This window comes from Centruroides sculpturatus, unplaced genomic scaffold, assembly GCF_000671375.1.
Source record: "Centruroides sculpturatus isolate CEXI.00-Female unplaced genomic scaffold, Cexi_2.0 scaffold335, whole genome shotgun sequence".
NCBI lineage: Eukaryota > Metazoa > Arthropoda > Arachnida > Scorpiones > Buthidae > Centruroides > Centruroides sculpturatus.
The window spans coordinates 282,671-310,301 of record NW_019384713.1 but is presented as its reverse complement, the minus strand read 5'-3'; the positions used below and the strand labels follow the sequence as shown (position 1 = coordinate 310,301).

Sequence of the window (27,631 nt, the reverse complement as noted above, 5' to 3'; positions counted from 1 at the left end):
AGGAAAAGAAATGCAATACAAGAACAACAAATGTATCACTAGTCAAAACATACAAAAGGATAGAAAGAATTATGTTACAAATACAAACAAATATGAGTAGTTCTGGGTTAACTGGCATTTGTAATATTTACAAAAACATTCACACCAAGTGGAATCATTTTGTCTAGTTTCTCTCCTTTTTGGTTACATATAAAGTTTACAAGCCAAGATATTTATTATTATTATTTCCCGAAATATTTGCATACTTCATTTAACTTATTGTTGGTATCATTAATCAAAATTAAAAGTACTTACTACACTTTGATATTGATTATTTGATGGTGGCATTACTAAAAGGTTGTTAATCTTGATTATGATACACGAGTTATGTAAATGACAAGAAATGTGCTGTAAATTGTATACAGATTCTGACGTCATTTGACTCTAATAAAGAGCAGCAGGAAGTTCTGTTTGACAGTAACTTATTATACAAATGACAGTTACATTACCAATAGAGCAATGCTTAAATTATTAAATGTATTTCACACGGTAGATGTTCTTTCATTCAAATTCCCATGTAGAACTTAAATAGTGACATTCCTGTAAATAATATAATATGGCATGAAAACTTGATAACCTTCTGTTACAATCTAAAACATCCTCACATAATGATTACTGTATTAAAAAAATTACTGATAACCGAATGCAAATGTTTGATGTTAAAATGTTGCTTGCTGACATCCATTTTCAAAGACAAAAGCCACACTAAAACTGTGTCAAAATCTGGATGGACTATTATTTACTGAATGATTTAAATCTATTAATTTTAACAACATTTATTTGGTTTGTTAAGGATAAGTCACATCAAAATGTTTTAAGTAAAATATGTATGTATGTATGTATGTATGTATGTATGTATGTATGTAGCAGCCACAAAAATTGCATTGTGCATAAAATCCTATAAAAATGTGTATTTTTTAAAGTATCATTTTATTACAGACCTTTTTAGGTCTGTAATAAAATGATACTTTAAAAAACACTGTAAAAATTAAATCATCTGTGACATCATAGTCATAAAAACACTTTTTGTTGGCTGACAAAGTCTACAAACAAAGTTTATAAACAGAACAGAAGATTTTTGACAGTTAACATAACACAGCATAAAACATTTGTAATTGTTGCCTTGAATGCTAAAGGTTTATCCGCTTGTAAAATAACACAGAGACTGCATTATTATCAATCAACAATTGTGCAGTTGTTAACAAAGGAAACTTGAACATGGTAACATTGAAAGAAAAGTTGAATCAGGAGATAAGCATACAAGTACAGCATTCCAGGATAGAATGCTAAAGTATCCTAGCCTTTGAGAATGTACTGTTAGTTCTTCTAATTAAGTTGAAAGAGCAGACAGGCATAAAGTGACTGCACAAACTGTGCAACATAGGTTTAAAAACCTACCAATCACAATAAGTCATTACAGACAAGTAAAATGTGCAGACAGTAGCCTTATCTGGGCTAAACAACACACTGATATGTAGAATTGTGTTATGTTTTTGAATGAATCCAAATGAATCTTTCACAGATTTAATGGCAAACCCTACATTAAGAATTGAAATGGCAAGGCATATATATAATAGGGATTTCTTGATGCAGACAGTAGTTTCCATTGCTAAAGCAAATGAAGAAAGAAATCCTTTCTTTAATCAGTTTAACAATGAATACATAAGAAGCATTTCATCATGAATGAAGGATCTGAGGAGAAATAAAAGAGATTTTTTCTGCAGAAGAACCTGCTGATCTTTTGAAGTTCAAGAATGTAAAATCAAATATAAATGCAACATGAGTCTGCATTTGTATCAAACCAATTAAAAGACAGAAAAAAGAACTCATCAAAGGAAGAAATCAAGAACAGAGACAAATATAATTGAGATGATCCCAGAGTTGCAGGCTCAAAAAGAGAAGAAATCTATGCGATAATGTTTCCAGTGAGTCAAATAAAGTGGGAATGCATATAAAGTAAAACTGTTGGCAGATTATACTTTACAAGTGGATCAGTTAAATGCAGAATGTTACAAAAAAATCTTATCTGCCATGCTAATTCTAATAATCAAGGAATGATTTTGTTACAAAATCCTGAATATTTCCAAACAACTCTGCACCACTATGCCAAATAATGTCCTTTCTCTACACTTTATTAGCATTACAGTATTGTCACTTAAACTGATAAACAAATTGAGGTTTAGGTAAAAAAAATTCCTACAAGAGATCAGATGGCCAAGTAATAGTCCTGATCTCAACTCTATTACGAATTGCTAGCATATGTTAAAATGTTGCATGCTGACATCCATTTTCAAAGACAAAAGCCACACTAATGAAAATTACAGAGGAGATCTGAAAATAAACAACTGCTGCAGTCATTCATTAGAAAAGTTTGGTATTACATAATATTTAAAGAAGCTTTGTACATAATATTTAAAGAAATTTATGCAGACTCTGCTAGCGCTACAAATCTGTTTTTTTTTTTTTTTTTGTATATTTAATTTCAATATCACGGTAATATAACACAGCATAGTGTAACATAGTAAAGCAATAACTAGAGCAGATGCTTAAGTGTCTTGTGTTGAAATGACATGTTAACAGTTAATGGACAGCACCAGATAGTGAGTATGGTCAAAACAATAAGACCCCAGTTAAATTAGCAACCACCTCAGGTGTGCAGTTGTTTGATATACAATATGGTGAACATCTGGAGTTACTTTATTAAAGCTTTACTATTTTTATAAGTGATAAAGTTATGAAGAGGAAAAAAAAATCACAATTTGTCTCTAATGGAAACTTCTTAAGTGGGTAAAATATTGTTGATGAAACTGATATTTTGGAATTTCTTACATGGGAAAACTTATGTGTAAATTTTAACACATCATATCTTATGGTGTAAATGACTGGAAAATTTGGACTTCTTATGCAGGAAAAACCTTTCATGTGGGAACTTTTTATACAATATAGTAGTGATGTAACGAATATTCAGTTACTATTTTTCGCTATTTGGCCGAATACCGAATACCTAAAAACAGGAGTAAGAAATAACAAAAACATAGTAAATTAATCATTTTGGTATTTAGATTTAATGTTGTTGGGTTAGTATTGTTTGTTTATATTTATTTATAACTTATAACATGCACAAAATAAAAAAAAAATAATATTAGTCACATGTATTTACAATTTTTATAATTACAATTATCAGCACACGTACACACCTATTTGTTCGAGAATCATCGCACACATCTGAGGGTTTGACCCTGCCTATCCTTTTTAAGCACTCTTCTTTGCTCTTTCCTTTCTCTTTCCTTTATCTCTCTAGTCCATGTATGCCTATGCGTACATCATAATACGCGCTCACGATACTTTCGATTCGTCACTTTTCTGTTGTAGTTTTTCCATTTTATAATTATGTGACTCATAGCCTGTGATAACGGAGAAAAGAGACAGATAGGACATCGGTATATGTCACAGTTATGATTTCACAGATTCGATACAGCTTGATAGCCGAACGGTCCCAGGCTTTTGCCCGTGACTTTCATTACAAGCATTTAGCTTTCCAAAGTCTATGACAACAATTGTTTGGCATTGACGGCTGTAAATTTCGCACCAATAAGCTGCTTCGACTCGTTTGATTATGTTATCCACTCAATTTCATATTTATTTTCATTTTCACTTCGTGGTCTTTCTTTGTTCTTTTTCCGTTATTTACACATGTAGGTCATTTCATTGTTATTCACATTTGATATCATCATTTATCACATACTGCCACGACGCTCGTCTGTTCGCTACAACTGTCAAGAATTAATGCGATTGGCGAAGCGTATTGACAAATGGGCAATGGAGAGCAGGGTCCTTGCCATAATGTGGTTTGCGCGCCAATTTTCGTACATGCGTTAATCAAGCCGAATAATTTGGCCGAATATTCAGCTATTTGGCCACGCTCCTGGCCGAATATACTATTCGCTGCAACACTAATATATAGCTAAGCTAGGCCATAAATTTACACACTTCAGGGTTCTCTACAATTTAAGTTTACTATATCACTTTCTAATTTTAAATCTATAGAAGTTTATTAATGTATATCTTTTCTAAATTAAATAATTACTTCCATGAGAAAATTATTATTCAATTACACTTTAGAACTACTAATTATGGAATATTTTACGCAATGCTCTACATAAGGAATAAATTTTGTAATTTAAGTACTTTGTATTGTCCGTTTCTCATCAGAAAAATGAAAGAAACTGCATCTTTATATTTATAAATTATCTTTAAACTATTCATTTATGGAATATAATATTTAATTATCTAATATTAAGAATAAATGTAATTAATGTTAATCAACTAAGAAAGAAATGAAGAAAGAAATGATGGCTTAATCCAAATAATAAAATACACATAATTTTCAGAGCAGATGTGCATTTTTTTATATACCTATACAAATAGATGCACTAAATGCACTTTCTAACTAAACAATCTTCTTGTTTTTCTAACTTATCATCATTCATTTTTGATTATCAACTTTCTCATTCATTTCTTCTTTAACAGCTTCACATATTGTGCCGTCAATAGCCATACAAATCTGAATATTGTTTAGATGAACTGACAAATAGAGTATAGAACACAATAGAGCAAACTAAGGTGTTAACCAAGAAATGACAAACAATAATTGTCCAAACAGCACAGATGGTTAATGCGCTTTATTAAAAAAAAAGAGAGAAAGACAACATATTACAATTCTCAATAGGAATTTATTTTTCTGTTCTATCATTGTCATCATCATCATTGTTGCTATAATAACAATAATAATAATAAATATTTTCATCATAAATCATAAGTGTAAAAGTACCATTATGCAAACATGTAAGAAAATCCTTTAATTTTCATCTTTACATTTTATCTGACATCATTTTGCAAATAAAGTGCTGTTACGTCATTAATACCTAATTTTTTTTAGCTTTTTCTTTCTTACAAATTCACTTAAATTGAAGTACACCTGATAAAATTCCAAACTTAATTTGATAATCTGATTGATGTTTACAAATTACTTTAAAAAATTATGCTAATCATTAAAGAAAATACACCAAAATGATGATTTACTAGTTAAAAATCTTTTTCTTTCCCCTATGAATGCTATGTGTTTATACTTGTTAATTCAGTGTTTAATAACAAATCAAAGTATAGATCATATGAATTTATCTATCATTAATTGGCAATAATTGAAGACAGCATCACCTAGAAATTAAATTGAGCTATATTCAAGTTATATTCTCTATATAATAATTTTTTTTAATGCATTTCCAACTAATTTTTTTCTACAACTTATGCTTTCATTAGTATTGTTCATCAATTGTTTCAATTATGTATCATATACTATCTTTCTTTTTTACTATTAAAAAAAAAAAATAATAATAATAATAATAACACTTTCATTCACAAAAAGTTTCTATTATTTAAAAACTTAAATCTACAGAATGATAAAGCATCATTCTATTATTATATTTCAGTGCTACTGTTCTTTGTTTTCTTATCTGTCATGAATGTGTGTAACTATACAATAGTCTACATCAGATATGATCCTTATATACTCTTTCCTACACTCTTCTTGCTCAGATACTGAAATTATCATCAAAACAAAAGAAATTTTTTCTTAAACCTGTAGTAAAAGCCTTTATAATCCTACCTTAATTTTGGCAAACTTCATTTTTCGTCCCTTCATAATGTAGTGAATTTTTTAAAACTATTCCGTTTGTACATTATCAATGGTGCACATCATTTACATCAATTTAAAGATAAAAAGTTGTCAGAAAAAAAAAGTCATTTCATTGTCTTTGAAAGTAAAACAATGCATAGTCTATACACCTAAGTTTATATGAACTCAACATAACAAGCTTTTCGAATGTAACATATTTAAAAAATAAATGCATGGAGATTGTAAAGGTTCTCTCTCATCCTTTCCACTCGCTCGACATTTCTCTGAAAGTCTTTTTTCATATTCTTATTTGAGTGCTTCGTTTCAAGATAAAACTTTTAAAATCATTGATTATACAGGAATTGCCTTAAAGTTTTATATACATTGAAAGATATTTCAAATGATTTTAAGTTCAAAAACTAGTTATCTACTTGCAATAAAATCTTAAAATATTTCTAATATATTATCAAAAATGAAATATACTTTACTTGATTTTAATACAAGCTTCAAAAGAATTTAAAATAAGACTCGAAAGCATCCACATCTATAAGAGATTTAAACTCACTTTGTATAAAATTTTTATTGGCTGATTAAATTTATATTATGTCACTACTTTCCTAATCTTATTTTTTTCATGTTGACTGTAACCAGTTTCACTTAAGGGCATACTCTACATTATTTTTGTTGATTTATATACTGTAAATTTTACATTAATGCACATTAGGAAAACCAAACATTAATTTTTTTTTCTTTTTTCTCAAGAAAAAAGAAGAACACTTCTGCTCAGAAATTAAAATATAAGACTTTGTATCAAAGTAAAATGTTATGCATCAGTTTTCACACAATCTAATGCAATGAATAAATTTAAATGCGTCAAATAGTAATAATTATCAAACAAAATAGTTTTCTTCTTGTATTTTCACAATAGGGAAACGTGATTATTCTTAAGCCGACAATTATATAGCAATGTCATTCTTAGTATTTAAGATATAATTGATATGGTACAATTATGTCCTTCCACTGAAGGAGAAAAGTAATGCAAATCAGACAATCCAAAACAAAGTCTTCACTATAGTATCAAGATCTCTTTGTGACTCCATAACTCTTACATACAGTACTGGATGCAAATATATTGCTTAAAAAGTGCTACAATATGAAATACAAACTAAATATAAAGGCCTTAGAAAGTGGTCATAAACAGTCACCTTCTAATAAAAACTATGTAAAGATAATAGAGAGAAATGAAACACCAGAGCTTCAATAAATTCTGGTACATTAACTTGTCACATTAGCAACTGATTGATAGACATTTGTTTGTATGTAAGGTTATGGCACACAACTACAAAGTTATAATATTCCTAAATGTTTTAAATTATTGAATGATTTTATTATGTTATAATTGTATATAACTGCAAAATTAGTTAAAATTATGAAACTGATTTTGAAAATAAAATCCAATTTAAATCATGATTTAGACCAGGGGTCTCCAGCCTGCGGGGCGAATGTAGCCCAAGTCAAATTCCAATGTGGCCCAATAAATGTGTAAACAAAGCTGACAAATGTTTTAATATTTTTAATATTTATTTATTTCAATGGCATAAACTCAAAAAAGAAGTTTCACAAAGTCATAAACCTTTATTCATATTTTATATTTGAGTGGAAAGGAAATATTTTCAAATACTTGGAGATGTGTGAAAGAGGAAGGATTACTAAATAAAGCTGAAGTTGTGACTCAAAGGATTATAAACCCAAATTTGGGAAAAGAGGGAAAGGTGAGAAAGGACAAAAGATAAAAAGTAGTGAGAAAGGTTAAATAGATCTTCTGTTATGCAAATATTAACCCTTAATTTTCCAATCTTTCTCATTTCTTTATCTTTTGTCCTTTCTCTCCTTTCCCCATATTTGGGTCTATAATCCTTTGAGTCACAACTCCAGCTTTATTTAGTATTTCTTCCAACGTTGCAAGATTTGTCTACATTTGTGCCAAACGTGGCTACTTTTTTTTGTTTGACATAGAAATTATCATTTGGTGCATTGACTACTTTTTGGGCTACATATTATTTATAAATATATTAGTTGAATAAAAATGCACTTTAAAATGGGTGTTTCATTGCTTTTTATTAATTAGAGACCCAAATAAAACAAATATTTGTTTTTTCAAATAAATTTTTGTTTGTCTCTTTTATAATAATTGAATTTATCTATTTCTAAGTAAAAATAAGTGTCTGTAGAAGTAATTTTTTAAAATATCCTTTTTTGTGATAAAGTTTTAATACTTATTATTATAATCTAGACATGTTAATCCTTAAATATATTTGTATATTGGGCCACAAGTATATATTATATATACTTGTGGCCTAAAACTACTTGACTTCTTCCAATGCGGCCCAGAGAAACAAACAGGTTGAAAACCGCTGATTTAGACAATATTCTGTGGTAACAGCCCTAAAGAAGAGGCAACTAGTTGACTATAACTATCTGAAACTAATTTAGACCAACTTCTATGCAAGGTAATCCTTGCTTTTGGACAAATAGTTGATCATTGTTAACTACTTTGGCTTGTAACAAAAACCATGGCCTAGAATTGAATAAAAGTTCAGAAGTGCAGCTTAAATCAGCCCATCAAAGATTCTTACTGTAAACATGATCATTAATAAAGTTTTTATAAAACTTTATTCTTCTTAATAATTAAACACACTTAAAAAATACAAATAACACACTAAAAGCATTAAATTCTTTAAAAATATTTATTGTTAAAAACCATTCCAGTTTAAATGTAGTCTTAGAAGAAGTAATTTATAGTCTTAACAACAAAAAGAAACTTTACTTGGTGGTTAATGGTTAATGGTTTTGTAAATATAAAGCAACTTAAGTAACAAAAGTAGATTAAAAACCTAAGCACACAACTAATATTATGTTATAAATATACTTAAGAATGTTTCCGAAGGACGACTGATGCAACAGATAAAGTACAAAATGCATTAGATATAAATTATCTGCAATACAAGACTTGTTGTGAAAACAAATATATGCTGGGCAAACAATAATGTTTTTATATCTTATACAAATTATCATATTTTTATCGTTACATTAAAGATTGAGATAATAAGTCAGAAGATATCAGTACAACGGGCAATTTTAGGCAGACAAACTAAACTGCTAATTGTCAAACTTCAGATTAACGGCTTAACCAATCAACTTTTTAGAAATTTTGTCACATTGTATCTGTTAACAATATTCTGAATCAATAAAAATAAGGCTACGACTGCTAAATAGGCTAATTGTTCCTACACAAATATGTAAAAATGAGCAACATACTAAATATGTTTTCAGTAAAAACAATATATCTATTTGAGAAATAGTTACCTAAAAACAGATAAAATTTTTAAGATGCGTAAATAAATATGTTAGATGATCTCTACCTGTAGATGGATTTTTATAACTATACTTTATTAAATGCTGAGGAAATAATAGTTTCTATCTCATCTATTCATGTCGAATGAACAATGGATGCAGCGAAGTATAACGTCTTAAAAGAAAAGAAAATATATTCTAAACCAACCTTCTAAATTATATAAGCATTAAACTTTCAAATTAATATACACACCTATGATACTGAGCTTGTAGGAAACTGAATTCTTCTTTAATCCTATCACATGATTCAGTAACTGTGAATTTAAAAGGCTGTCCAGGTTGAGGTGGTGGACCCTGAAAAGATAAATACATAGATTTTTATCATTTAAAATACTTTCTATTGTGGAGAAAAATATAAATAGATTTCACACAATTGTTTAAACTCTTTTTATCATCATAAAAAAAAAACTATTTTTGACAGGCAAATATTAGAAAAAAATTACATTTATTAAAAATAAAATTGCACAGTTTTAACAAACATTACTTTTTAATCAATTAATTTCAGTGTAACTTTACTGAATTAAATAAAAATTAAGCAAATAAAAAATTTATTTTTAATACCATTAAAACTGAAACATAATTAAGAATATCAAGTTAAAACAGAAATGTTAGTTCATCCTTTATGGGGGAGGAAAAGGCAATTAAATATTATATTCAGTACATCAGTCTCTTAATTAACTATTAAAACAACATCTGGTATCTATTAAAACTGAACAAATCTTGTTTAAATTATAAATAAATAATGTTCTATAAACATAAGTAATAACCAAATAGCAAGCAACGTAATAAAATTACATTAATTAAATTCGAAACATTATAATCGACAAATTGATAATTTATACTGCCTAAAACACTATATCTAAATGAATGTATTGTGTGTCAGAAATGTTATACCCGCAGCTCCAAAAGTCTACGATAAACTTCAATTGTGTATCTACTTCTAAAACATTCAACACAGTAATAAATAGAAATTATACTTGGGATTTAAAAAAAATAATAATTATTTAATAAATTAAATTATAATTAATTTTTTTCCAAGACTTTCTTACATTTATTTTTTCTTTCATAAAGGCATAAAAAATATTTTATATATTTAATTTTTAATAGGGTCTACTGTTTGAACAGTATTCTCTGTAGATACTATGGTTTGTTGTTATTATGTTTAGTTGAAATTATTTTTTTTATCAAAAAACTGAATTTTTTAAATGTAACTGTTACAAAGGTTATATACAATGTAGAAAATATACATAAACTTTGTTTATAAAAGTAAAAAATGAAACAAGTTGACATAATGTCACAATGTAATGAGATAAGCTATGAAATATATTTACAGATAAATTAATTAATATATGAAAATTTAAGCTTAGAAAATGAATTGTGTAGTCAATATTTGGAAGAAATATTTAGTCTAGAATCAAAATGACTAAGATGATAAAGCTGTTATCTTATAACTTTGAGGAACATGGATTCCTCAGAGTTATGAGCATAAAGTCCTGATTGGATGTTCCAAAATTTTCATGAGTGATTTGATGCACTGATCCTTCAAAAGTTAGGTGCTCCATTGTGAGTCTGTCCAAACCCATATATGTGATATGGACATCTGAATGATTGCTATTGGTGGTTGAATAATGTTGTCAAAGCCCTTTGGACTTTGACAACATTATTCAACCACCAATGTACATGTAAAGATGGGCTTTATAGGAACTATACTTCATATAAATCTTAAAAATATATTGTAAAATATTGTAAAAATAATATATGTAATTGAAATTGCAATTATTTAATGTTTTTATATGTTAACTGGCTATGCAGAGCGGTGCCAGACATGTGTGTGTGTGTGTGTGTGTGTCCAAACCCATAATTAATAGGATAAAAGGCCATCATAATGTCCACAGGGTGATCCAAAGAAAAAATCAACTTCATATACAACCACTATTTTACACAGTAAATTACATATACTAAAAAACATTTAGCAACACCTAAGCTATTCTTAATTCAAAACAGTTCATTTTAACCACACCATCATGTGTGGCAGGTGAAACGTCTCAATATTATATTCTAAAAACTGTATTACAAAATTTAATAATATTCATATTTAAATCTGTATCAAATAAATTTTATTTAACTAAAAATTCTTATGAATAGACAATTCAGAAACTATTGTTAATTCTGTTTATAGAGCCACATTCATGTACAATCTAATTTGGACAACATTACAAACACTTTCACAAATATTCAACTGGTTTTGACTGAAGAAAACTCCCTTGGTGACCTAAAATACTAACTTATAAAAATTATTATTATTATTATTATTATTTAGCAATTATTTTTGATTTTTGCTACGTTTTCCATGCATTTTAATACCTTCAAATCAAATTAAATTATTTTTCAGTAATTGCTGAGAACAGTTTATTAATGAAATAAATAAGAAATCGTTGAACACTCTTCTTATATCCACCCAATTGCATGAAAATGCCTAACAATTATAATTAAAAAGCAATAAAAAATTCATATTTTTCCTACTTAAAGTTCTTTATTAAACTAAAATAAATATTTAATTAAATGAATCCAAGAATTTTCATGTCAGACATTAAAAGTAATGATTTTTAATTATAATTTCACTTAATTATTTAGATGATTCTCTGCTTTCATTTCTCATTGTCTTTGTATTGAAACAAGAAACACTATTAAATAATATTCATTGAAACAAACTAATAACGTATGAATAAATTTTATTAGCAATACTTTAAAGATTGTCAATTATTGTGCATTCTACTAAACTTAGTCATGTGTATGACAGCATTCTTTCCCAATATATCATTACTAACTATCAATACACACTGAATTTTTCAAAACATTAAATGTAAACTCTGTTCTCAGACTAAACTATTTTATGTTTTATTTTCTGACTGTGTTGACATATTAAAATCTTTATTTAGTTTTCTTTTTATTCAAATATTTTTAAGTTTAATAACAATAATTCAATTCATTCTTTATCCCTTTTATTTTATTGGAATTTTTTTTTAAAAATACAGTATTTTCTTTAAGGAAATGTCATTTTGTAAAATACTACATTTCTAGTTTTGTTTGCCATAGTATTGTTTAAAATTTTTTATTTATAGAGGAAACATCTTGTCAAGCATTACTCGTTTAAATTGTTACTGTGCTTCCTGTTCTTGTTTGGTCAAGGATTTGCATGCTTGAAAATCTCACATACTCATTCCACATTTTTAAAATTGCAAACTTAGCCTGCACTGTTGTGATTGTCTTCCGCCATTCGATGATTTAAACTGCATAACAATTAACAACATATTTGGGAAAACAATTAACAACGTTTATAAATTATACAACAAAAAGTTTCACAAAGATTAACATCTTCAAAGAAAAATTAAAGTTTAAAACACTGTTTAAATTTTATTACTTGTTTTCCAAATTATAGCATGGAAGTAATAAATAAATTTTTTCCCTTAATGTTCCATTTATTTTTCATATTTTTGTAATGTCCCGTTTATTGCCTGTTGGATAAGTGTCGACTTTTTTACAGGATACCTAATAGGAAATCATACAATAAATGGAATACAAGGATAAAACAATTACCAAATTACATTAATAGACTATAAAAATTAACAAATGGATGTTAAGTAGCTGTTAAATGAACTCGAGAGTTGTTAATTATATCCAGTGACTTAAGCAAATTTTGTACGTAAATATTCAAATTTACCGAATATAATAGTTTCAAAATTATATACTGAATTGTTTCAGCCATATAAGCTCCCTTTATAACTTTAATTTGTATGCAATAAAACAGATAAAGAATATACATTATAAAAAAGCACATTAAATAGTGCTAATTGCAGTTTTTTAACTATAAAACTGCAAATGTTTACTTTAAATTATCACATAATTTTCAATTATAAATTTTTAACTAAATGCTTCATAATTAACAAGTAAAATGGACTTGAATAGAATAAAATTTTTTAAATTACTGTTTTTCAAGTGTTAAAAGTTAATTTAGGGTAAAAAGATATCTTTCAGAAGAATTCTATTTTATTTCTTTTTACTTTAAATTAACTTTAAATTACTGTTTACAAGTATTAGAAGCTATCATTATATATATCTATATATCATATGCTGATAAAAATAACTTTCATTCAAGATTTAAATGAATTATAATAAGTTGTGTATTATAAGCTATATATATAAACTAAAAATAAAAAGTTGTTTAAATTAAGAGTAACAATTTTAAAATACAAAAGTGTTTTCAGACATTAGTAAAGAGCAAGTTCGGCAACACACATGAACAGGTTTTCTTAATTTGAGTTCCAAATTCCAAAACATATAATACATGATTAACCCTGTTATCAAACGGATTTAAGTTTTTCCCCTCTAGATCTTGTTGAGTAACATTTATAACTGCTAACAAAGTGAAAATCCAGTAAAACTCCAGGAATTCTTAAATGAATTGCATTATTTGACAGATAACAACCAGTAATAACATAAAAATTAAAATCTAATTTAAACAATTATACCACAGAACCTAGTTTATGTGGTGTAAGAAATCAAGAATTTACCAGATTTTGATTTCAAAGCTTTTAGTACATATAAACAAATGTAAATTCTAAAATTAGAAACATTCAAATGTTACTTCTCTTGTATCTCAAGAATGTTAAGTGCTAGAGTAACAACAAACTTGATCTTTTGAACATTTTGAGACTAAACGTGCTGCCGTATTTAAAAAAAATATTAATAATGTTTATTAATTTAATTGATCAAATTTCTATTATTGTATATTACAGGATTATTCTGTTATTTGAATATGCATTTCAATTATATTCAATGACTTGTTTCTATATACAAAAGAACAGTTTCAACACAAGAAATGTATTCAAGATTTCAGAATTCTGAAGGAGAAATTTTTGAAACACAATAACTAACAGGAAGTTCATTTTTAAAAACACTTTAATTTTAAATGTTTTAACTTAAAACAAGACAAGTGGTATAGACATCAATCTGCCCCTCAGAGAGGAAGTTCAAGCCCAGGAAAGATATTCATCAAAATTTTTCATCGGTGGTTTGATCCAGATAGGTTGAGCCATATTCCTTATTACCCAATCATCTTACTGTGGTTCTAGCCAAATCAAATCCATGATAAACATGAAAACATGTCCTTTCAATGCCCCCAGGCTCCCAGAACAGAAAGAATTTTTTCTTAAATTAATTGTTTAAAAATTTAAACAGCTAACAAATTCTTTATCACTTTAGAAACTAATTTTTAATTATTCAAACAAACAAAACTACAAATGTAAAAAAAAACTATTGTTCTTCTATTTTCTTACAAAACATTTAACCAAGAAAAATTTCAAAACAAATCTTATTTTGCTCTTATTAACATTTTCAATTTCATAAAACTGCAATAATCCTTTAAATAATTTGCAGAATTCTAATAATTCAAAAGAACTGTGTGTAAACTCTGCTAGAGAGCTTTATCCTGAACTACCAAAGCATGAAACCTTTCTTTAGAATATAAATGAATAAAACATCATTTTGCAATAAAATTCGACTCCTTTTTTTTTTTATTTTATAAACATTTATGGCTAAAGTATATTGTTAAAATGTTTAAATTTTATCGCAGTTAATACTTACACGTATCATTCTATACATCTTTGACTGTTTATTGAACATTCCTTGATTTAAATATATGCTTGGGTGTTTATGTTAAATAATTTTGTTTTCTTCATTACTTTTTTCTTTTGTAAATAGCTTCACATGGAACAAAGAGTCACTGTATTGATTTCATTGTTTAAAATACCAGCATCAACTATTTTATATATCAAAATACTTTCTGTAGAATAAATATAATGGCAGAAGATGCTCAACACACTAAAACAGAGTTTTTATCCACTGTGAAACATCTATTTTGCATAAAATATGCTTACTCATTCAAACTGTTTACTTATTTTGGACAAAAGAATCATGTAAACAAAGCAAACTGTTGACTTTCTACAAATTAATGAGTGGGAGGGAAAAAAACTCCTGCAATTCTATAGCAACTTATGAAATACATGTATAAAAAATTTATTTTAAACAATTTACTAACCAAATAATAATGTTAATAATAATGTTTTATTAATTATATATTATTATTAATTCTAACATATCTGAAAGTTATTTAAAGCTTTAAATAAATCACTAGCATATAAACACAAAGAAAAAGAACAAATGTTACAAAACATCATGAATATTAATGAATTTGTAAAAATTAAGATGTTGTGCTAATTGAATGAAAAATTTATTCAATTTTTTGAAGTAACAGTAAACAGTTGAGTCACTATTAACCAAACAAACATGTAGATATTGAAAGAAAACTTGCTTATTTGTTATCCTACTATGGCAGTTACTTTCCTCAATGATGCTGGTGTGTTAAATATGCAATAATTTTACAACTAAGTATTATAAATTCATCATAATATGAATAAATTGTATGAATTTAATTATAAGTTTTCAACAACTGTCATAATTGAAGTCTTAGTAAAAAATATATATTACAAGTAATTAAGAGGGTGTGAATACACACTTTCTATATTCGAATGCATCTGCTCTAAATATCTGTTTATGTATACAGTATATAAATTTAAGTGTAATATATTACATATATCTACAAACAGGCATTTCCACTTCAATTTAATCTGAAGATCTATATATGAAATATTATAGTGAAATCCATCCTCATTTATACTTATTAACACAGAAAATAATTAAGATCTCATATTTTATAAATTTACAATTTTTATGGTTTAAAAAATTAAACAGAAGAGTAATTAGATTTCAAATAAAAAATATAACAAGCTTACATACAAAACATATCTGAACATTTACCAAACTTATGCAGAATATTTTAAGATTCTACAGAAAAACAGGTAAAATGCTATTCCAGATGACATTGTCATATTTAATTCTCATGAACTATGAAATGTCAGTTATTTGATATAGTCATTCATCAAAATATAATTATTCATCTATGAAAGTTATTTTTATTAACAAGTTTAGCCAAAAACTATTCTTCCATAAAATCTTTTGTTTATTTTTAAAGTAATTTTTATGTAGAATATCAAAATTTATTAAATGTATTAAATGCCTTCATTTCTATTGTATATGATGTAAATTAAACTTGAAGATTCATGTCTGAGTTTAGAACTGATGAAGTAAGGGCACTTTCTGTGAAACCTTTGATGAGTGTTCAACTAAGTTCTTATTCACAATTAAAGATCAAACATTAGATTTAGATGTTAATCAATAAGAATTCATATATCTAAAGTAATATTGCTAATTGGCCAATTTCTGATTTACTGTCTTAATTCTTGGTTTTTGAATAGGAATGTACAAGCATGAACTACTTACAACTAACTACAAACAAGCAATTATAAGTATTAATATAAGTTTGGTCTCTTTCTTCCATCTCCCCCTTTATCTTTCAGTCTCTTTTCCTTTATATAGCAATTTTCTCTAATACAATGGTCAGCAGATTCAGTTAATAAGTCAGAAGAAAGTTCAAACAACAAATCTGGATATATTAAATCATTAAAAAACTTGCTTATTCATACTTATCAGGCATTTAAATTTGTTCTTTGTGTCACAATAATATTGTTAAAATTCAAAGAAAGATTGAAACAATTTCTCTTTCAAACTGGGTTTTTTTTAAAAGAAATATTATGTAGTTAGATTGTGGACAATCAGTAGAAAACAAATAATATTTTAAAGTGCATTTGTTACAAAAAGTTGGTTGGTTCAAAAAGTTTATATATATATTTATTGTATTTTGAGATTAATAAATTGCAAGTTATGAACTCCAACAGATGGTCACTTATCAAACAGTCAAATTATTAACAACTGTTTACAGATCATTTACAATGTATAAACATAGGAAGTTCATTTCTCTTTTGAACTAAATATTTTTTTAGATACAGCTACTATTATAAATGATATAAAACTTTAATTTTAAATTATATACAATTTGACTGTCTTACACCTTACATAATGCTTAAAATTAACAAAGAGAAACCTATGAACTGTTAAGTTTTAAAATATGTATTCTAAACTTGGATATATGCAAAATTAAAGATCTGTAATCTGATTCAATCCAGGTCCAAAAGATCAGCAGCACCATTTGTTTTCCAGGAGTAGAGGGGCATTCAAAATTTTGTCTTTTGCATCAAAAAACATGATATAAAAGTCATATAAATTAAATGAATAAAGTTTCTTTTGTTTAATGGTAAGTAATTTGTTTTTGTTTTATTAAGTTTACTCTTATGTTTGTAAAGAAATTAGATTCTATTTCATCTCTTTTTATGTAAGCACACACTTGAACGGATGGATGGAAGGAGAAAAAAATTAATCTGAATTATAAGTTATGGATGTGCACACACTAGGCAGATGAGCCAATGACAAGAATGGGTTGCATGGGATGAAATCTGTCTTGCATTCTTGAGGAAGCAAATTTCTGCCTGTCTGCTTTGAACTGGCAAGGTCACTAACCAGATACCTAACTGTCAAAACCACTTGGCACTCCACTTATTAATAGAAATCACTTTTTTTAGAGAACTATTGTCATTTGTGCTCATTTCTCTTTCCATGACAGATGCAACTTTAATCTCTCTAGTGCAAAACTACAAAGAATTATGTAATTTACAGCTAATATATTATACCTAAACATTTCATGGAAAAGTCTTCAACAAAATAAAAATTCAGTAGATTTTTACAGTACAGGCTTCTCCCACTATCTGAAAGTAGTTGTTCCAAGAAACCTTTTATAAGCAAAAACGGCAAAAAGCAAGAAGCAATAATTTATATAGAAAAATTTTTTAGGATTTCCAGACCAAAAATTAACTTATCAAATCATGCCAAATGTGCTGTAAGGACTTTTTGTACCTTAGGACACATTTTACTAATGGATGCACAAAATAGTACTGATGCTCATAGACAGTTCAGAAGTATGACAGCATAATGCTGAGAATTTTTTCAGTTACTTCTTTCTAAACTACAAGACTTTTACTGAACATTTAAATATTTAATATACTGTAACATAAAAAAAAAACAATCATATTAGACAAATAACTTTTAAATACACAAGTTTTGATATTTAGATTATAATTATCTGATATTAACACAAATTGTTCAACTAATATAACCTATTATGCTAATAAGTTTCCCTTATTTTTGTTACTTTATGAAAATATTTTATGCTTTTAATGTAAATAAGATTGTTAATACTAAACTCACAACTTTTGTATTATATTAACTTTAGTAAATGAGAAAATTCATATAAAATTTATTTTCTAAAATGATTTTCTTATCAAATCATGAGAAATTTAAACAAAATCATAATTTATAAGGTGCATATAACAATTTAAGTATAAATGAATGTGTAGAGAGAGTAGTGACCCTAGAAAAATGCACTGTGTATATCTTCAAATGCTTAGAGTCACTTTAACATTCTGCAAATGGATAAAATTATTTATTTTGTATGACACTTGATAGATACAATTAGGATAATTAAATATGTTTAAATAAAAATTTTCTAAATCCTTACAGAAATTTGCTTTCTCTTGAATAATATAATTGTCAAAATTACAAAATAAATTAACTAACATGCATTAAAATCTTACTATTGAAAATACAGACCTTTCATCTACTTAACAATAGCACAAAGATTTTTGTCAGTGACAAACAAACAAAGATTTGTTTAGCCATCACTTTATTTTAAAATAATGTTTCACTCAACCATTTGAATAATTCCACTGTCCTAATTTTACAATGAGGATGTTTAGTTATGACTTTCCTCGTGACTATCATCTAAAGACATTGTGTCAAACACATGATCACTTCAATGATCTTACATCTGTACTTCAACATATTTCAACAAGAATAAGACATTGATTGCATATGAATCTGGCATCTTCAATTTAGTATCAAAAGGAAGGAAACTTGATAAACATTATCATTTAATAAAACAAAATTGGAGCAATAACATTTGTAGATAGGTAACAAAGTGTTTCAGCATTATTACTCTTAACAATTCTGGGAAATCTTTCATGTAACACATGACAAATTTCAAATATGCCATAATATAATGAGCTATTGTGAGCGCATTGGCTGCATAAAAACAATAATTTTGTTCCGAATTTGTAAAATTAATATTTAAGAGCACATTAAATCCTAAATATAGAAATTGCTAATTTAAGTTGGACTGCTATTAATAAATAATCAAATTTCCAAGATAATAAAATAAAATAATTGAAGTTGAAAATATCAAATAAATGATTATGTATGTTTAAAAAATTAAGGTCTGCAGAGTATATGATTTATATAATGAAATCACAGTTTAATATAAATTCCAGAAAGACATGCCACTCTAAAAATAGCTAATTTGTTCCACAAGGTTAAATTAAGTTTTTAACAAATATAATTCCAAAATTATACTTTCTATAACAATTATTCATGTGCAAATTCATCTAGCAAGTCAAATTTAATAATAATAATTAGTCTGCATAGTGAGTTAGTAAACAAAATTATACATTGATCTATAAATTTAGAGATAAATCAAGATGTTTATTTATATATAAGAACAAATATTAAGCTGTAGGCTGCATGATCACAATGAGAAAAATTTGTTTGAGAAAATCAATCTATGGCTTTTTGATATATTATGATAGTAATATTTGTTGAGTTTCTTGTTATTATATTGGGTTGTTCGGAAAGTAATTTCATTTTTCTTCCATGGAAATAACAAAATGTTTTTATAATAAATAAATATTTTATTGAATTATATATCGACCATTTTGGTCAAATACCTGTTGTCATCATTTCTGGTAGTAGCATGATTTCACATTCATAAAAGTTTTGATCGTTGCTTACAAAAAACTGATCCAAGTGATTTTTGACATTGTCATTTCAAGTAAATGTCTTACAGTTAAAAAAAACTTGTAATAGACCGGAACAAGTACTAATCTGAATGTGCTTGATCTGGCGAATATGGTTGGTGTGATAGCACGTCCCATCTAAGTTATAACAGTTTCTGACGAGTTACCAAACTTGTGTGAAATTTGACCTTATCGTGGTAAAACACTACACCTGTTTTGTTGATCAATTCTGGCCGCCTTTTCTGTTTGATGATATTACTCAATTTGTTTACTCGATGGCAGTACACTTTCGAATCAATTGTTAAATTGTCTGGTAAAAGCTCCAAAAAAAAATTTCATTAATATCCCACCAAATAGAGCATTTCTCTTTAAGAACTCGTGGAATTCATATATCGAGCTTTGAAACGAAACCAATTTGTTTCAAGTAATCATAAACAGTTCAATTTGACAAATTTAATCTCTTAGTGATTTCACGTGTTGTTATTCGGCAGTTTGCTTCAATCGGTACCTTTATTTTGTTTTCATTGGCTTCAACTGGCCATCCAGAACGTGGTGCATCTTCAATATTGAAATTGCCAAAACGAAATTTTCTAAACCAGTTTTGGCACGGTTGTTCTGTCAATACATCTTTTCCATACAAGCCACACATTTTTTTCTCACTTGAACAGCATTCTTACCTTTTTGGTAATAAAAGAGCAAAATATGCCGAAAATGCTGCTTTTGATCTTCCATATTTGATGGGACACAAAAAATAAACAATTGCACAAAACCAAATAAAATTTTTTACAAATAAGCCTTAAAATGCTAGCTGTCAAAATATATAATGATAATACAGTTTAGAATGAAAATGGTGGGAAAAATATGACTAATCCGTCTAGTGATAAAAAAAAACAAAATTACTTTCCAAACAACCAATATTATAGTCTTATATTTTGTACATTAAGAAAAAAATATGGACCTATACAAATAAATGAATTGTGGTACCTTTTCTTAATTAATAATTTAAGGTTCTTATCCTATTTTATCTATCTATAAGTACATAAAACAGTTAAAAACTCAGGTCAAATTCTGTGTGTTCATAAAAGTTTTCTAAGTTTATAATTTTAAATTACAGTCAAACCTCAGTTTACAAACTTAATTTGTTCCTAAAAATTCTTTGGAAACTGAACAGATTTTCCCATAATAAACAATATAAAACGGATTAATCCACTCCCAACCATCAAAACAAAGACCTTCTGTTTTTTTTAAAAATCTTTTTGGCAGCATTTTATGCATAAAATGCCTACAAATGCAATACAATATTATATATAATATAATATAGATATAGATAATATTATATATAATATAAAATTAATCTATATCTATATCCATTATATACAGTGGGTGATTGGTTAATGAACATAATCCATCCAAGACTTTGTTCACGATCCAAATTGTTCATTAACCGATCATCAATTTACCTTTTTATGGGAATTTGATTAATTCATTCTGGAGACCCCAAAAAATAAAACATATATACTTTCTTACTACGTTTATTTATATGTAATAATAAAAATACATAAACATACAATCCTGCATTTTTGTTAGTCACATTTTTTTCCATTTGTGGGAGTCAAAGAACCTATCTAATTTCAATTGCTTTTCTCTCTTCTTCAGGATTTTTCAGAAGTAATTAATAGCATTGTAATTGTAGAGATCCCCAAGTCTATTAACCTCAACCTGGTTTGGATGCCATTCTAAGACTGTTGTTCTGACATCTTCCCACTTCTTCAAAAGATCTTTAATTAACAGCAGATATCAGCATTAATCCTCTTTTTCAGAAGAAAACCTATCTTGCCGAGTTTTTTGGTGTTCTTCATTCAAAAGTTCTTGGCGTTCTTCTGTCGTCAGATCCAATTCAGGTTCCATTATGAGCTCTTCAATGTTCTTTATTTCTCATATATGATTTTTGTTACTCCTTTAGCTGCTTGAGTCTTCTTGATTATACTGTATCTTTCTTAGATAAGATTGAACTGTGGCCTACTGTAAATCTGTTCGAGCTATACTGTCAAGCAACATCAGACATCTTTTGCACACTCTCTACCTTTGCTATTATACTCTCACCTTTGAAAAATAAAAACCAACACAATACTTAATGAGTGCCCGCCCAACAGTCTTGTGAATGCTATAAAAAAATTGTTTCTGTCAGAAAAATAAAAGGCTGGAATTACAAGGGAGAGTTTCAAAGTTCGGAGGAATACTATCCATCAGTATATACCAGGTTGATTGTCGATGTATACATCTCTTGCGCTCTGAAAAGTTTAGAATTGTTGTCTGAAGACAAGGGAAGACCAATCGGTATTCATTATTTTATATGTGAGGTGTTTGTTGTCCGAACATAAAAATCTTTCGCAAAAGTGTTCGTTATCCAACAATCACCCACTGTATATATATATATACACAGTGGGTGATTATGCAATAAATATGTAGTGTATATACATACATATGTAGTGTACATACATACATACATATACACTACATATTTATTGCATAATTTGAATCAAGAACCTTTAAATACAAATTATTGGATGTCATTTATATTACATGAATGTCAACTAATGTGGTTTTTATTAATTAATTTGATTTAGATTGAATTGTCACATGTACTGTACTAAAGTACAGTAGAGCGGTAGTATCTTACCCACATGCACATTGAAATCTAATTTGAATAACATCATNAAGGGTGAAATTTTAAAGAGAAAAATTAATAAATTTATGACAAATAATGTTTTACAGTATAGGTATATAAAATAATAATACATTATACTGTGTAATTTTAATTTTATTTAATTTTTGTAATTCTTCCAAAATGAGATGGGTTAAATGTGTTAAACATCAAGCTTCCATGTGCACAAACTTGAATGGTAAGTAGCCAAGGAACTTGAAGGTTAAGACTAGTATGTAGCTTAAGTTGAGCAATACACTTAACTGCTGTGTGTTATATCAATCGATGCTTGCACTAAGGATAACATCAACATAATGTCTAAATGAAGAACCTAAAGCCACAAGCTCATCTAAGAAACTAAGAAAAGAAACTAGTCCTAGAAAAATGTTACTAACTTTACTTTTAATATTAACAAATTTAATTATATATTTCATAAATTATTATTTCAAATTATCATCTAATTAATGAATTTAAAACCAGCAATTTTATTAAAAAATACATTTAACAGTCTACAAATATTTATAAAATTTTGCTACATCATTATTATTTTTATAGATGCAATAAAATATATAATAAAAAGTTGAAGCTGAAAATCTGATACAATAGAACAGACAAATCTTAACTATATTTATTCTCTTTTCCATTCACACAGTTTACTTATCTCTGACATAACATATAATTCAGTGAAACCATTAAACTTCATCTTCAACATTAATAATTTGTATTTTAATAAGGAAATTGAAGTCATTTACTTGAAGTTCTGATCTCTAAATTCATTAAAGAAAGATGAAGAACTGTACACATATTATAATGTTGTTTAGTCAAATAAATGGATATTTAAAAAGAATTATATAGCTAGAATGCTCAAAGAATTATTTTAAAGCATAAATTTATTATTTCGATAATAGAAAAACCTATTTAAAAATTTATACAGAAAGTTACGCAGCTAATCCTTTCAATATAAAAATGGAAGAATAGACGATTACATATTTTTACATTAACACTATTGATTGACCAAAAGATAGTTTGGCATACATTAAGTTTTTAGATCAATAAATATATATATTTTTTAATATATTAATATCATATAAATTATTCATATACTATAGAAAAAAAACTATCACATATATCATTCTGCTCATAACTATCATTGTTGAAATTTATTTATGTCCTTTATATTAATATAATAGTTTTGCATTTAAAAAATGCACAGTTTGAATCCATTATATTTATCTATTCTTTTTATAAAAATTTTCAATTTTAATAATAAATATGCATCAAAATGATAACAAATAAACATTGCAGTTCTATTAGAACTTTCTTATTTTGTACAAATTTAAAATACAAATTGCCTTAACAAATTCTACATTTAGATTTCTTGGGAAATCACATCAGTTGGATTACGGTTCTAAATGGCAACAATCTAAACTCTGTACATAAACCTCACAGTCATAACTACTTGACTTTATGCATGAGGCAGGAATATAAAACTAGTTCCCAATAATGATTATTTTGTTAAAGAAAGAAAGCAAGCAAGCAAGCAAGCAAGCACGGAAATTATAATATTAGAGAATTTTGTAAAAGTATCATTTTTTAAATAACTACAAGCTGCAATCTACAGATACCTAATATTTAACAACTTTTTTTGTAAAAATTGTTTTTTTTTTCTATGCTGTTTTGGCTTAATACTATATACTCAAAGCAAATGCATTCCAAAATTATATTTATACCAATGAAAACTGAACATTACAAAGGATAATTTAAATTAGCTGCATTTTCCAGAGACTATATAATGTTATTAATATTTGTTATGATAAAGAGGGTTGCCAACTGAAGAAAAAATCATGGAAACTCCAATCAAAAGCAAAATAAAAGCAAACATCAAACAAAACTGTAACCAAGGACGACTATAAACTAATCATTTATTCTTTGCAAAAATGTTAGAATTTTTGGTCCACACTCATTTAAATAATTTGTAAATAGCAAATTTCATAAATTTATTAAATGATTCTTTTATGCTCTCTTATTTATAAACATTTATTATAGCTGATATTATTTTTGAATTATTAAAAATTTCTACTGTTAATATATATTAAGTATCAATTCACAGAATGTTATGTGATAGAATATTAATTATTCATGTTGCAAGACAGACAAAATATTCAGAAAATAATTTGTCTGAATAATAAAAAACTGCAGTTTGAATGGTAACATTGTTTAGATAAATTCATACAATCCACATTATATATGTAAATTAAATTATCACTTAATAGAATTCCTATCATTCCATTTTTTTCCCTTTGTTTCAAGAGTTCATTGTCTAAATATCCAATATCTAGAATATCAAATAACAGGTTCAATCAAATGACATACAAAAACCTGAATTATGAAGTACTATATCATTTTTCACTCTGTTTATTGTTTTATGCAGTAAACAATTTAAGTTAACAATAAAAATTAACCAAGGACAGTTTTAATACTTGGGATCACTCAGTACAAATACAATTTCTGTAATATATTTTTTTAAAATTATGATAAGAAAGACTAGAAAAGAAAAGTAAAAAAAGCACATAGTTAAAATAATAATAAATTGAATTTTAACACACAAAAGCATTTTAGACCACAGATATTTGATTGTATTTAGTGCATGATAGAAGGAAATGATCCGCAAATGATAATTTTCACAGAAAGCTAAGCAATCAGTTCACCAAAAACATTTAGAGACATACCATTATAAACACAATTGCTTTTGAAACTTAATGGCATTTCTGCCAGATTTTTAAAGCCAACTAAATTTGATTTTAATTTTTTCTTATGTCTAGTGAAGGATTTCATTAGTATCTAAATGAATTTGGATTTAAAACAATTATAATTAATTGTTTATGCAAGCTGATTACTGAATATTACAAGTAAATCTTCATTTATCAGTCTAGTAAACTTTTGGCAACTTTCCTGAAAGATACAACAGATAAAGGCAATTATAACTTCAAACGATAATGATAAAAGCTAACAATAAAATAAAAATATGTTAATTATTATCAAATATTTATTTCTTTTTGATTTGAAACTGAAGTGAAACTTATTGCCAAGCTAAACACTTTAAAATATCCTTAATAGAATCTGATAAGCATGTTCTTAAATATAAAATTCTGTACAATTTATATAATTACTTTTATTAATCTTGTCAGAAACTTGTTTTCTTTTTACTTATTTTTGACTTTTTTTTCTATTATAAAAATAAATTAAATTCTAAAAACCTGTAGAACCTATATATAAGTCATATACAAGCATATCATATACAGGATATATCCAAAATCAATCATGTTTAATTTTTATGTTTCAGATACAGTTGTGAATTTATTTGATTGAATAAGTCAATGATCTGCTTAAGGAGGGTCCTCCAGGAGAACTTTCTACAGAAAAGTAGCACCTATTTAAATATTAGACATATAAGGAAAAAAACCCACAAATCTCCATGCAGCCAGCCCATTTGTCAGATGAAAACTTGGAAACAACTATCAGCATCATATTTATCCACTTGGCCACTGTGGACCTTGTACAAAAAGGAATTGTAAACCAAGTTTAAATTTTAGCACATCTTTCTTTTACAAAAAATTATGAAGTGTATTACAGTACGTACTTGCAAACTTGTAAATAGTACAAGTATTTGAATATGGCAGCAATTTAATTTTTACAGTTGCTAGGTGACTTTTGGACTACCCTATATATTCATGTTTTTCCAGTTATAAGTAATTTTACAACAACTTTTACTACTTGCAAATTATATAGATAATATTTTAACTGATTTCTTGTAAAACAGAAACATTTCTTAATTATTCATTAAAAATGTTCACATATTTTGTAATGTTAACATTGTATGATACAATGTTAAGTTACATGCAAATGAATGTATTATGTTAAAATGTTTCCATATAAAAGAAGAAACATTCAAAAAATATTTAATACAAAATAATATCCATAAACATTACTTTCAGAAACAAAAAATTGATTTTGATAAATGATATTAAATGCTCTGTACTCATCATCAATATCCTGATGATAAGTACAACAGTATTTTAAAAATTTAAATAAAAAGAAATGTTTTATTCCCAAAAACAATAAAATGTTCAGCTATGGAAAATAATAACAAACCCTGGAGCGAAGGTCATCTGAGCTCTCCTACACCTTATAATATAATGCTCCTGGTTTATCACATTATTTTTCCTTTTAGCACTTGAAATTTTAATTCCAAAGCTTAGAATGTCAGTTTGTGATTTCATTATACAGATTCTGGTCCAGCTTCAAAGCTGACACCCTGAATTACCATCCATCTTGTCAACCCTTTGTAAATATATTTATTTTTGTGTAACATAAAAAGAATAAGAAAAAATAATGTTAAATAAATAAAATTATCATCAAGGATATCTGCTGTTTTTCATTAAAAAATCGACTACTGTCTTTCATTGTAGGAAATCAAAAACAAACTAGATCATACTGAAAATTGTCAATCTCCAATTCATCCTTGAACATAAAACACGATGAAAGAGAATATTGTCTTAATGAAAATAGCTATCATATAAAACAAAATACATTACTTGTTTTATTTTACATTTTATACATTTAAATAATATTTAACAGAAAATACAGAAAGATATCTGTATACAAATTTTTCATTTGTTGATGAGAATAATTGAAACAATTGTGCCCTTTAAAATAAGATAACTTGTTTACAATTTATGTAATGTAAGCATGTCCCACAAGCCAAATTTCATTCTTTTTTGCAGCATTAATAATAAAAGAATCTAAGTATTTTTTTCTTTTTTTGTTTACAGTTCTGATAATGTAAACTGTAAGGTCCAAATATATTATATAAACTAATAAAAT

General features: G+C 26.8%; 1 protein-coding gene across 9 annotated transcripts in view; it reads right to left on the bottom strand.

The window, feature by feature from the left end:
• LOC111627879 (transducin-like enhancer protein 4) overlaps nucleotides 1-27,631 on the bottom strand; it is a 161,677-nt gene that overhangs the window by 21,860 nt on the left and 112,186 nt on the right. For 8 of the 9 annotated variants that reach the window (XM_023371552.1, XM_023371556.1, XM_023371551.1 and 5 more), the window contains one exon: nucleotides 9,321-9,421. In XM_023371552.1, the coding sequence (XP_023227320.1) occupies nucleotides 9,321-9,421 (101 nt within the window). Of the gene's footprint in view, nucleotides 1-9,135; nucleotides 9,243-9,320; nucleotides 9,422-27,631 lie in introns of those variants that run through there. The other variant, XM_023371560.1, reaches the window with a different exon arrangement.